The following is a 13,269-nucleotide window of genomic DNA, read 5'->3' on the forward strand; positions in this document are numbered from 1 at the left end:
TGATTTGCTGTAAAAAAAAAAAGTCACGTGAGGGAAATAATGGGGTAAAACTGTCAGCAATCCCCTCTGCCCACAAAAATATGTAACTGATATGCCCTCAGGCAGTGGGAATATACATGATTTTTCCCAGGCGTTAAACAGTCTGGATTGTAGGTGACTGAGTTAAGCAATCTTGGTCCTAAAGGTGTTGAACATCTTCATAAGGGCCATTAGGTATGGATCCTGCTTTCTTAAGCACAGGGATTACTTTAGATAGCCTGAACTACCTGCTGCATCAGTGTGGAAGCAGAAGATGGGACTCAGAGTTCTCAGGGACCACAACGGTCCCTGGAGATCACAAGAGATGCCCAAGGCCTTGTAAACGTGTCCTACTCCAGAGCTATTCCTATACCTAAGGAAACAAAATCCACCCAGTGCTACCAGTTTGGCTTTTAAAGGAAAGCCAGGCTCTTTTTCTGGTTAAATTCCTTCCAGAATAGCTGACAGAGGTGGATTAATGCCTTGCTGACACAGGTCTGGACCGTGCATCCAGACACTCCAGCACCGTCTGAGAGGGAGTTCCCTCATTTAGGACTTGTAAGGATAGCCTGTATCTTCATAGCGCTCATTAAAGTGTTACAGCTGTAATGAATTCATCTTCATTACACGCCTAGGAGGTAGAGGAGTGCTCTTGTCCCTGTAAAAGGCTGACAGATAAAAGGAGGCAGAGAATCAGTGAGACACAGACCAGGCGCAGAGCCTGAAAAGTAATTACATGCCTAAACAGCTTTGGGAAAAAGTGTCTGAGTGGCAGATCTGGGGCTTGAACCTCTGTCAGCTCCCTCAGGACCCAATCTTTCTTCTTGTGCCGTGATGCCACGGATCAAAACTCAATTATTTACAGATCCTACAGTGGCAGGTAAGCACACACATCCCTGTCCCCCAGAGATGGGAATTGATTTTGATAGGGCTGTGACTGACCTGAACTGTCATTCGTACTTCTAATCCACCTCAAATAATTTTTTTCCCCAAGGACCAGACAAGATACTGCACTTTTCACTATTAGGAAAAAAAGAAAAAAGAAAAAAAAAAGTTTTTATTTTTCCTATACTAATTATTAATTACAGTGTTTGGGAAAATGCAAAGTTTTCAAGAGAAAATCCAATATTTTGAAAGTTTTCTAGCATGGGCAAAATAAGGAAGGACCCGAAATCTCTTGAAAACTGTTCGGAAGATTTTTCATAACTGAACTGAGAAGTTTACAATGCTCAAGTAAGCATGAGATTACACCCCAAGGTCTGTGCTCAGGCAGCTTGGTGGAGCTCCCAGTGCACAGCTGGTTTGGTGAATAGTGGTAGATCAAGAATATGAGCATTTTGAGCTTGGGCATATTTTCAATTTGAACTAACATCTCCCTGGAACTGTGCAAGATTTGAGTTCCAGTCTAAATTTCCAGCACAGTGTGAAATTCCCTGCCCCCTGTTCTGACCAATCTCTATCATGTGCTTCTACAGGTAATGTTCATAGGTTTACCTTGGGATGGGGCAACTGGTTTTAAAACTTGTTCAAAACACAATTTTGAATTCAAAGTCAACCATGAGGATGCAAGTCCACATGGGCTCAGCAGTGAGCTCCAGCACCGATGTGGTCATGGTCCATCCTCATTGATTTTCCTGAAGGGATAATGATGCAAGATCCATTTTTCACTCCTGGCATTAGTTCTGCTCAGTCTCTTTGTGATTATTTTCTCTGTCAGCTCTCTGGGCACAGCAGGGTGAATTGATCTACAAAATATTTGCAGGGATAGTGGAGGATTAAGTATCTCACACAGATAGCTCAACGTAACAGTTGTTACCCGGGACTTCGGAGAGAAAAACAGGGTGGGGAGAGGGAGTTGTTCATTTTCCTTCCACTAAGGTCAACCTTAAATAACTCTCCCACCTCCCTCCGAGGCCGAGACAAGATAATAAGGACAAAAATGTCAGAGCAAAGCACAGGGGCCCCTCTATTTACAGCAAAGGCCAAATCGCTAACGAACAGATCGGAGCTTGCTTTCCAAACACCGATAAGCGGCAACTTTGAATTAACGGCCCCAGTTCCTCTGCTGCTGTAAATCAGCGTGACCCCGACTGCCTGTGGGGCTCCCCACAGGACGGGGCACTGCTCTCCCCTCCTGGTCCCGCGATCCATGTGCCTGTCTCCAATCCCCCCCCTCCTTCCCAAGCCCCGTAACACTAACAAGTCTTATCAGTAGGATTTGCACCTCCTTGTCTAGGAGCCCCTAGGCAAACCTAAGGACTCGTTACCGGTGTGCCTCCAAATCACGAAAGTGGCTTTAAGTGCTCGAAACGATCCACTTAGCCAGGGATAATTAACAGCATCAGAGCTGGGAGCCCCAAAGTGGAAGCAAGGGAGAAAGAGGAAGTTTGTTCCAGAAAATGGGGTTTCCAAGCGTCCTGTTGGAACTCAGGAGGAAAACAGTACATTGTACCTCAATGTGCTTCTCTGGTGCCAATTACAGTCCCCAGTTTTGTCATGGGGAAAATCACGGCAGAGGTCCACAGTGCACCAACACTTACAGAGAAGAGCAGCAGCAGAAAACACAGAAATATCTCACAAGGTAATTTATTTTCAATTCATTAGACCACTTTACAGCAGGGGACAAGTGCAGTCTGAGCAAGCAAAAACCATCCCTTCATCGTTTCTTTATTTATCTCTTACCAACTTGCTGCATGGGCTGTCTATAGCTCCCATCACTTCCAGCTACATCTGCTGCTCTCTGGTGGCCTGCCTGATATGATGGCAAAAGGACCAGCTCTTCTCCTTTTCTGTTTTACCAAAGGCTTCTCCATGTTATCCTTGTCTTTGCTTTCCAAATGGTGCCTATTGCCACCTGCTGTGGAAGCCATGGTGGTAGCACCACAAATCTTTACTGCCTACGGTTGTGGACAGATGTGGTAACAGTTCTGAAAATAATGTATTCTTAGATTGGTGCTGATCAGGCATTCTTTTCAGAGCTTCTCAACTCTGTGGAAGTTATTTGCTGCTTTTGCTGTTCATTACTTGTCCTCTAGCAGGGTGTCATTGCCTCTTCTAATGTTTCTCTATCTAAACCAAGGATTACTTTTGGGCCATTAATAGCCACAGATTTCATCTTCTCCTCATTGATAAACAAACCAATTTATTCTGCTGCATCTGCTAATAGCTGCGTCTAGGAACTATTAGCAGCTCTTAGCTGCTATTTCAACCTCTAACTTCTCAAAAAGTCTGTGTGCAGTAATATTTTACCGGGTTAAAATGGGCATACCTTTTTTTTTTTTTTTTCCCATCTTTATATATAACCTTTCATTTGCTCTTCCCAAGATGGATGGGAGTTTTACTCTAAAGGTCATTAAATTCTGTCTGTTTTGCTCGATGGCTGTGCTTCTGTAGTGGTTTGAGTTGACAGAGGCCAACGGGGCTTGGGCAAGATGCAGAGAAACCAGTTTGCAAGGATGGGGATCCCAAAGATGATGGATGCCAATGGGACAAATGTGGTTGGTTACACTGGGCTTTGGGTTACACCCTCCAGTCCATGAATCAACTGTGCTCTAAGCAGTGAGATGATGATTCTAGATCAGAAGAGCCCAGAAAATTGTGAAATCTGCAGTCTGATAGTAGCATCACCCTTGGGCTCCATGGCTGGAGGGGACATGAGGACAGCTCACACGTCCTGTACCCAGATAACCACCTAGATTAGTTTAGAGAAGGAGCTGACGGATTACTTTTATCCTCATGAGCAGCCTTCTTGCCTGCTTGCACAATGCCTCTTTTGAAACAAGGACACTTCTCATTGTGTGGCTTCAGATAAGCCTCACCCTTTTGCTATAGCAGCTCCCTCTCCTGTCAAGCCCATGGTGGCTGCCCCACCTGTCCACTGGGGCCACCATGTATCTCTGCAGGCATCACAGGGCTTAGCTGCAAGCATTCATGTGATTAAGCACTACCATCAGTGCTGGGATCCCCTCTTCCTGCATCTTACAGATGGGAATTGCAAAGGAGCTACCAGTGGGGACAAGGCAAAGCCACCTCAGCAGTGGTCATCAGTGTTTTGGGGACGCCAAGTACTGGCTGAGCACTTGTCCACCTCCAATCTTGACCTTTGCTTTCAGTAAAACTTGCACAAACTTGTAATTGTTAACTAGTTCCCACATAACGGGCTTGTTATTTTTGCTGGACAGGGTTTGAAAATGCAAGACATCTACAGTAGTAAAGATTTTATTATGCTGGCAGCAGACTGTAAAACTTGATTATATGACACTGGGGATTGCCTAAACCTTGTTCCCCCTGGTGCAACTGCCTGGGGGTGGGGGGATGTGAGCAAAGGAGGTGGCTTCAAGTCACGTCCAGAGGTGGTTTAGCACGATGGACAGGAGCTGGGAGCAGCCCACTTCCACTCTTCAGCCAAGTGAGCCCCGTATGGAGCTGAGGAGCACGAGCTGAGCAGGGGTCTTCCAGCCTGCCAAAGTAATGGACGAATCCCATCTCTGCTTCATCATGTGAAAATCACTGGAAATCTCATCCTGGAAGGAGTGGGCTGAGATTTTGCTACAGAAATGGATTTGTTATTGAGAAACGGGCTCCTCTCTCTGAATTCATTGCTGGCATGGGAGCTTTCCTTCTGAGACAAAACTTTCCACAGTTTATATCCATTTTATATCTGTTTATATCACTGCTAGCATTTTTTTTTTTTTTTTGTATTTCATTTATTTTGTATTTTTACCATTTATGGTAAAAAAATATGGTTTCCAATAAGTAATCAAAGTTATAATATCTTGGAAGGGAAAAAATTCCTAGAAGGAAATGTCTGCAGAAAAGTTGAACTTTGAGCCAGTGCAGTATCTTTTTTTTTTTTTTTTTTCAAATAAATCTTCTGCCTTATTTTTGCACCCACACTACAGCAAACTGATTTCTGAGCACTCAGGTACCACAAGACCTTCCTCTGCTTGGGCATACTGTGGAAATGGGCTGAGCTTTTCAAAGCTGCCTTCAGAATTCGGTAGCCAAGCATGAGGGGAGCCACAGACTAATAACTTGACCATCTCAGAACAAAAGACAGTAGGTTTTTCTGCATCAATAGGGTAAGCCTTGCCCCTGGGAGGGGAGAAGCCCAGCAGGGAAGCTACCTGAAAGTGAGAACATAGTGGATAAAGAAGCCTCCTTACAAACTCCCACTGTCAGTAACATAGATACAAGTTAAGTTGTATTCTGGTAACATTCAAAAATGCAAGAAGGAAAACACTAAATGGTGAATCTCAGAGTATGATTAACTTGGGGAACACCCTGCTCCAGAGCCCTTCCAAGGCAGCCATTGGGCTGAGGTTTCTTTCTACAGGAGGAGGCTTCACAGCATATTATGGACACATAAAAATGATCGGTGATGGGATTCACAGGGTAATTTTGCAAATGGTCCCCTTAGATGCTGACTGGGAGCTCAGTACTCTGAGGGTAACTTGATAACATGTCGGGTTTCATCCTGTGTAGCCACTAATTTGCCATCTTTTCCTAGTAGAGAGAAGGTCTGAGTACTCCTATCTCCCTGAAACTTGAGACCCTCTTCATGGATATAGCTCTAGGTCATTCAAGTACATCAAGTATCTTTTTTGAGGGGAAGGGAGACAGAGATAGTGTTACATACTGCGCAGATGCTATTAACTGTAGTTGAGCATCACAAGTTGGATTTATTAGCATGAGGATGAAAGACCTACATGGCAGGGTATGTAACCGATAACCTTCTGTCACATCCATTTGAGGACATGAGTCCCCTCCCTTTGTACTCATCAGAGATTTAGCACTTTTCACTTGCATTTTTGCAGTCATAATCCTTTTAGCAAACATACATTCAAGCTCAAAGACATGACAGAGGTAAATGTGACTTCTTACCTCCTAGATGCTGGTGGAAATAATTGGGAGGACTATGGAGAAATGAAGAGTCTGGACCAAATCTCATAGTGTTTTGCTGACTTCCGTGAAATTCCTTCTGATTTATACTCTTTATGGAGAATCAGGAATGTTCTAGGTTAAGCAGGCAATGGCATTCAGACAGCTGATATCTCAGTTGGGACATGCTGAAATAATGAGGAATCACAAATCCCAGCTATTTCAGGCTGTCTGCAAGCTAAGGTAGACACAACCTGCAGATCTGGTCTTTTCCTAAATAGCCACCATCACTAGAGATGTGGTCCCTTCCCATAAGCCACCTGGGATTTGTGTCCATCAGGATTGCAGGCTTGACAAACCAATGTCCTCACTGCACTGGAGCTCTCCTTTGGTGATCTATCAGGAGACACTGCTGCACCAAATAATATGCAAGTCATTTTTCTAAGCTCTCCTTCACAATGATGAGTGCTGACCATGCAACTTATACTTGTAACTTAATTTCTGAAGGAAAGGTGAAGTGACAGAGAATTTATGAGGTCACGGCCATAAGGATTTGTTTCCCTGTGAAGGAGCAGACAGAATGGAGATAACCAGCTATCTCCTGGTTTCTGCTAACCACCTCCAATTTCCCCAACAGGATATTGAATTTCAATAGCCCACCACAGCAAGTGCACTCAGAAAATATATCAGTATCACAGGACCAGCTCAAATGAGCCAGCTTTAACTTCCACGAACGTGAGAAAACGCGAGCATACTGCAATTGCTCTCACTAAATAAGGAGGCTGCTCTGGTTGCACTCAACAGCAAAGTACCAAATTTCAAATGGTCTGATTTTGGCTCCACACTGAGCTAACACGGCCATCCAAAACCTCCTGCAAAATGCAGATGTTGTCTCTCCCAGCCCAAGCCCAAGACACGTGTCTCACCACCCACCACGAGGGCAGCGAGCGGGGCTTTGGATGGCCTTCATGCAGAAATGTGTTTTCCTTCCTCTAGCACCTGACAGCAGCATGGTCACACTGACAGCTCGACCCCATTGCTGCGTACTTTCCAAGGTGATATTAATCAAACATATTAGCATGTTTGCCTTTAATTTTACATTTCAGAAACAGCTGTTGGCCGCCTCAATGCCAGCAGTGCCTATTGCCAGCATTAGTGTCATTGCGGCTGTAATAGCACTATTATCTCTTGCTAAAAGGGTCACTGATGGCTCAGGACAGAGCTCCGGGTAAAGAAAAGCAGGTCAGCTGAAATGAGATGGAAACTGCAAAGTGATGTTTCTCTCTTAACTTGCCTAAAGACCTGTTGATGCTACATTTAGGGAAATTTATGTGCTCAAGCAGCAAAAATTTTGGCTAGAGCGTCACTGAGAAGGTGGGGCTTGTCCTAGCTCCTGTGTCAGTTGTGCTAGTGTAAATCATATAAATATGGGAAAGAGAATGGGGAAATTTCTACCAGTCTTCACCTCTGAGACCAAACTTCTCTCCGTCTCTTTCTCTCTCCTTTGGGTAAGTCCAGTTGCCTTCCTTTTATCTTCTAACTGGTTTGTGTAGCTGTTTTCTTAAGTGGATGTAGCAATTGGTAACAAGAGCTGGCTTGGTAGACCAGGGAAATGAGTTCTCCTCAGGTCTTTGAGCACATAGCTCTGGTTTGGGGTCAGCATAAAGTACAGCCCCTTTTGCTTTGGCACAGTGGGATTCTTCTCCGAAGGTGCCAGTTGATCTCTGCTCTCCTGGGCACATACGCCACAGGACTTGGCAAAATGACTTCCAGCACCAGTGCCCCTGCTCCAGGGTGTCCAAGACAGATTTTTGCACTGCAGCTTCTGCTGCTCAGCCTGTGAGGTGTCCTCTGCATACACCGAGTCTGACTAATAAAAGCCTAGGATTTAAACCCTGAACATTTAAATGACTTCAAGGGTTGAAGGCTGTGCTATGAAAAGCCACTCCATATATATATATTGGAGTCTGGTTTGTCTCATTAGAAGAAATCAGCAGGGAGGCCAGAGCTGGTGTGAGTGTGTGGATGGAGACAGGCTTCTGGTTATAACTGGTCATTTATTATGACTTTCAGAGCCTGATGCATAAAATATTCCTTTCTTCTTCAGAAAGTCCATTTGCTTCTGTAGTCTTGTTTTCACGTCTAAGAAGCTGAGGGACGTAAGATACCTGATGACAGTTTATTCATCCCTTGCAACCCTCCCTGTGACTCCTTTGCTTCCTACCTCTAGGCCTCCCCCAGCTCACCATGTCTCTCTGGATCCGATCACTGCCTCTTCTGGCCCTCCTTGTCTTTTCTGGCCCTGGGACCAGCTATGCAGCTGCCAACCAGCACCTCTGTGGCTCCCACTTGGTGGAGGCTCTCTATCTGGTGTGTGGAGAGCGTGGCTTCTTCTACTCCCCCAAAGCCCGACGGGATGTAGAGCAGCCTCTAGGTAAGTCAGATTGACCATGACTACAGTCAGATGCTATACGATGCAAAAAGCAACTGCCTTTATTTAATGGTGACACAAGGAATGTTCTTGATGGGGAATGCCAGGAATACCTTTAACATACCAACAGCATCCTATCGCCCGTGAAAAGATCTTCAGGCTAAAAAGGCAGGTGGGTGGGCAAGCAGGGAAAGGGGATTTATGAGGCAGAAGGAATTGTCACAGAAAGCTCCAAATTTTTTGCTTCTCTCTTGGTAGAGAGAGGCTGAAAACAGTGTTATCCCAACATTTGCATGGCAATTACACTGACCTGGGATTGATCATGAAAAATAAAGGTGGAAGGAACTTAAAAAGCCTCTTTCTGCAATTCTTCTTGACCCACACTACCCCAATCCTGTTCTATGACCACATCAAGTGTGGTCATAAAAGCCTCCTGCCTTCTGAAGCTGTCTGTTCTTGTGCTTAACTGACTTTTTTTTGACTGTTTCCTCCTAATATTAAGCCTGAATGTTTCTTGCCATAAATTAGTCCTCATCTTCTCCGTAGTGGACAAAAGGAAGAGTCTACCATTTCTCCTTCATGGATGATTTTCAAACTGTTTAAAAACTGCTTCCATGCCTTATTTTAACCTACTGTGAGCCAAAAGCCCTCAACAGCCCCAGAATTCCTTTTTAGGTCATATATTCTAGCTCCCTGTCTACACAAACTGTTCTGCATTTGGCCCAAAGACGTAATGGAATGGTGATGGCTGGAGAAGCCTTGCCAGGTACAAGAAGAATGAGCAAACTGGAAGAACAGTGTTGTATGGTTTTCACACCATGTTCCTATACAGGGGGGGTTATCTTTTTCAAAGCGTCACCAAACCTGCTTTCACTGTCTCCCTTGGATGCCTTGGCCAGGCCTTAGTTGGATCAGCAGTCCTTGCATGACCACAACTAGCAATTCACCCCAGTCTAACCCTTGTCTTGATTGCACGATACTGTTTTTCTGCCTTCCTCTAGCATCTTTCCCATTCCTTGATTAACAGCATCCCATCTTTTCAAAGGGTTTCTATAGTTTCCTAAGTAATTATGAGTACTAATCTTGCCCTTCAGCAGGCTTGCAGCCCCCCACAGCTTTATATTGTCTCTTATTTCACGGTGGTAAATGGATTAGCCAGAGTAAGTTGTGATGCAGCCAGTGTCCATCTTTACCTTATTTTGTACAGCAGATTAAGAGGACAAAAAGCTGACATTCTGCAGCCCCCACAGAAATGCGGTAGGTTGGTTTCCTTGCTTTGCCTTTTGTTTTAGCGGAGCAGCTCTTCTGTAAATTGGTAACACAGGAAACACTTTTATCAGCTCAGAGCTACTCAGCTCCCTGCCACCTGCCCTGCCCCCAGATGAGGCAGCTCATTCCCACCAAGGCAGGCGTTTCCGATCCAGCTCTGGAAGCTACCAGCAGCCAGCAAGCTCTGGAAACTCCTGAACTTGTCTCAAACTCTTTGGCTGAACATTTTCTTTGGGGAAAGGTCCTGTCCTGTGCTTCTTGCATTCACTTGTGATCTAGCCCATTATGCAGCAGAGCTGTGGGCAGAGTGAATGGCTCCTATCAGCAGTTAAAATGCAAGATTGGAAACAGACTTGCAAAAGAGAGGCATAACATTAAAAAGCACAACTTCTCTGCTCTCTGTTTGCTGCTAATCTCCTTCCTGAGCTGTCACTTAGGAATGGTGTGGGGTGCAGTGTGTCATGCTGAGACCCTCTGGAAGTGCTGCCTCTCCTCAGCATTGTGATCACTGAGAGATGCAGGTGTGGGAACATCAGAGGTGGAAGCATTGCCCTTCTTATGGCTGGGAAGTTTAACTCTTCTCCAGCTACCACAGCTTCTCCCAAGGCAGAGACCCCTACCACTTCCTATATCCACTCACCACCATTAGCCATGTTCCACACCCAACTAACTCTCATAAAAGCTGCTCTTAGCAGCTACAGGAATAGGGAGATCTGGAAATATACAGCAACACAACGTGGTTTTGTTCAGCTGAGTGCAACAGCAAGTTGTGCAAGTTCTCAAGCAGGTGGGATGAGGTAGTCCAGCAAGATTTTGAGCATGCTATTAGTATCTAGATGAGGCCACAACCTGTAATGCACCAGCTATAATACAAGAGTGTAGTTTCTCCTGGAGATAGGTATTTGCAGTTCCTCTCAGCTTCAGGTGCCCTATAACCCAGCAAATACATTCTCTCCTCCATCTTCTGAGCCACTAGTAGAGATTTTCAGTAGATGGAGAAGAAACTCCTGCCAAGTCCCAATCATTTTAACTCTCCAGTTTCAAGATAGAACAATACTTACCTCCCCTAACTACAATACAGCTCTCCCTCCAGTCCTCTTCCTAGCACATATTTGTTCCTTTTGCATGTGCATCTTTCCCCTACATATGTGACTGCCCTGTGAAATAGTCTCAGTGGTTTCTGGGAAGTGAAGCAAGGTAATGTCACATAAGGCAAGCAGGGAGTTGGCCATGATTTGCTTTGAAATGCAAGGCACGCTGCTAGTTGCTTACTTTCTTGATGCTTTGCTCCTGAGGACCATGATGAATGAGTCGGGTTCCTTAAATGTTGTACGGAGAATTTCATCAGGGCCAACCTGTCTGAAAATATCTGAGAATTTTCTCAGATACCTCTTTTTCTAGGATTTTTGCCTGAGCCACTACTTCTTTGTCACACGAGTTTGTTGTGTTTGCAGTGTGCTTGCAGCTGGCTCGAAGGATGGAAACAAATAAATCACAAAACATCAACTAGCTATTTCCTCTTCTACTTAACATTCGGCTAAATCTTTTCTAAATTTTCCTCTTAGCAAACTAGCATAATGATTTCTTGTTACTCATGTGCCTTGTTCATTGTATCACACTTCGGGTGCTGAGGGATTTTGCATCTTGTGCTATGCTTTTCTGCTGCCCTAGAAACCATTTTAAACAATTTTAGTCTTGCTTTCCAGACACTTTCTATTGGTTGTTAGTGGCTCTTTTCTTCCTATAGAAAAAAATCACTATTTTATTTGCTATTTTCTGTATTTCCATTGGGCATTTAAAACTTGAGCAATTCTGCCCACAAGTTTTCAAGCTCATCGCTTTGAGCAGACTATCTCCTTTTCTCCACATTCCTCCCCAAGTAAAGACTCTGTATCCCTCTATCCACTCCACATGGCTTCCCTGTAAACCAGGGGGTTACCTGGGGAGAGGGAACTTTGTGCCTGAAGTGCTCTGAGAGCATCAGCTTTGGGAAATCTTTGCAAGTTCTCCTCATTTCCCAGGAGCTCTTGGCTTACACACCTGGTATCTGAAAAAGGGGTCTCCTTGGGGCTCAACAGCTAGGGCTGCTGTAGGATGAACCATGACTTACCTTCTTTTCTCTTGGCAGTGAGCAGTCCCCTCCGTGGTGAGGCAGGAGTGCTGCCCTTCCAGCAGGAGGAATACGAGAAGGTCAAGCGAGGGATTGTTGAGCAATGTTGCCATAACACGTGTTCCCTCTACCAATTGGAGAACTACTGCAACTAGCCAAGAGGCCAGCAACGGGCACAGACTTGCACTTACTCTATCGCACCTTCAAAGCATTTAAATAAACCTTGTTGATCTACTGGAAGACTTGGGCCATTTCATGTGTCCATGGTTTGTGTGTTCATTGTGTCTGTGTACATTTCCTAGGGAACGGACACCACTGTTTTCTTTAGGGGTTGCCTGGCTGTGCTCAGAGGAGGCAGTTTTAAACAGTCTTGGAGGCGCCCATCGCTTAACACCCAAAGTAGCTTTGAGGGAGGAAAGCAGGTTGCACAGCCAGAGGGGACCCAATGAACATCCCCTACCCTCAGTGCCCGGTGGACGAGGCAGAAGGAGAGGAAAGCATTGAGGGAAACTTCTCTTTCTAGGGAAATGTTATTGGGAACACATGCAAAAACATCATGCTGGTCAGCTTCCTGCAGTTCACTGCCTAAATATAGTGAGCTGGCCAGGAGACGGAACTTCCTCAGTTGTATAATCGGAACAGTCCTGATTAAGCAAAGAATTAAGTCACCTATGAATTGCAACAAGAAGAATCATGGCCAAATGCCACAACCAATTTATAAAGTGTGTCCAGTTCTCCCTCTTTCTCATCAGAGGCCCAGGCAGAGTTCTTACTATGGGACGTGCCTGCTATCCACAAGTATTTGACAAATCAGATGCAGAAAGCAGATTTTGACCAAAAAGAGTTTTGTTGAGCTGTCTGCCACCAGTACAACATCCATCACTGTTGATGCTCGGGGCTGTGCTTTGAGTATATTGGTCCTAGATCAGATGCTTGCCCTCCATGACTGCCTTCTGCTTTCACTTGCTGCCAACAATCTACTTCACACCGCAAATTTCCTCTCTCATTTAACCAGATATTTGCAGAAGCCCTGAAATTAGTCAGAAACAAAGCACCTCCAGGCACTCAGACAGGAAGGATTATCGAGAAGCTGATGCATGTTGCTTCAAATTCCTCTCATGTTTTTGCACCTGTAAGCCCAAATTTTGCTCTTCTATCCCAAAGAAAAGTCACTCTGAGCTCACAGGCAGAGAAGAGGTTCTGTAGTTGGGCCCACTTGCAGGGTCTGGAGGGAAAGCAGACCCAAGAGAACTAGCACTTGCTATAGATCGTGTGGAATTGCCCTCCTTCACAGCTGAAAATCCAAGACTTGATGGAGACACTGGGATTTGTCCTGCATCACATAGGACCAAGATCCTGGACTAAATAGCCAGTGTCTGCAGAAAGCAAGTAAGCAGAGAGGTTCTTTTGTGATGAGACTGAGATTCGCTACTGCAAATCCAAGATTTCCATCTCTAACCTCTGCCAAAACTGTACTGGTCGAACTGATGGCAAAAGATGGGAGTAAGAAAAATTGAAGAGAAAGAGGTGGTGTAGGAGATGACATTGCCTCAATGACTGC

The 13,269-nt window shown here is 45.0% G+C and overlaps 1 protein-coding gene across 2 annotated transcripts; it reads left to right on the plus strand.

The window, feature by feature from the left end:
* The first annotated feature begins 7,337 nt into the window (after positions 1-7,337).
* INS (insulin) lies at positions 7,338-11,879 on the plus strand. 2 transcript variants are annotated; one of them, XM_085226104.1, is made up of 3 exons: positions 7,338-7,415; positions 8,140-8,332; positions 11,727-11,879. In XM_085226104.1, exons 1-3 carry the CDS (start codon positions 7,338-7,340, stop codon positions 11,861-11,863), a joined length of 408 nt encoding a protein of 135 aa, XP_085082230.1. In that variant the 3' UTR covers positions 11,864-11,879. The 2 variants fall into 2 exon arrangements, with proteins under 2 accessions (XP_085082230.1, XP_003206326.1); XM_003206278.4 differs by lacking the exon at positions 7,338-7,415 and having other exon boundaries at positions 8,133-8,332.
* The last annotated feature ends 1,390 nt before the right edge of the window (positions 11,880-13,269 follow it).

Source organism: Meleagris gallopavo, chromosome 5, assembly GCF_905368555.1.
Source record: "Meleagris gallopavo chromosome 5, MGAL_WU_HG_1.1, whole genome shotgun sequence".
Taxonomy (NCBI): Eukaryota; Metazoa; Chordata; class Aves; order Galliformes; family Phasianidae; genus Meleagris; species Meleagris gallopavo.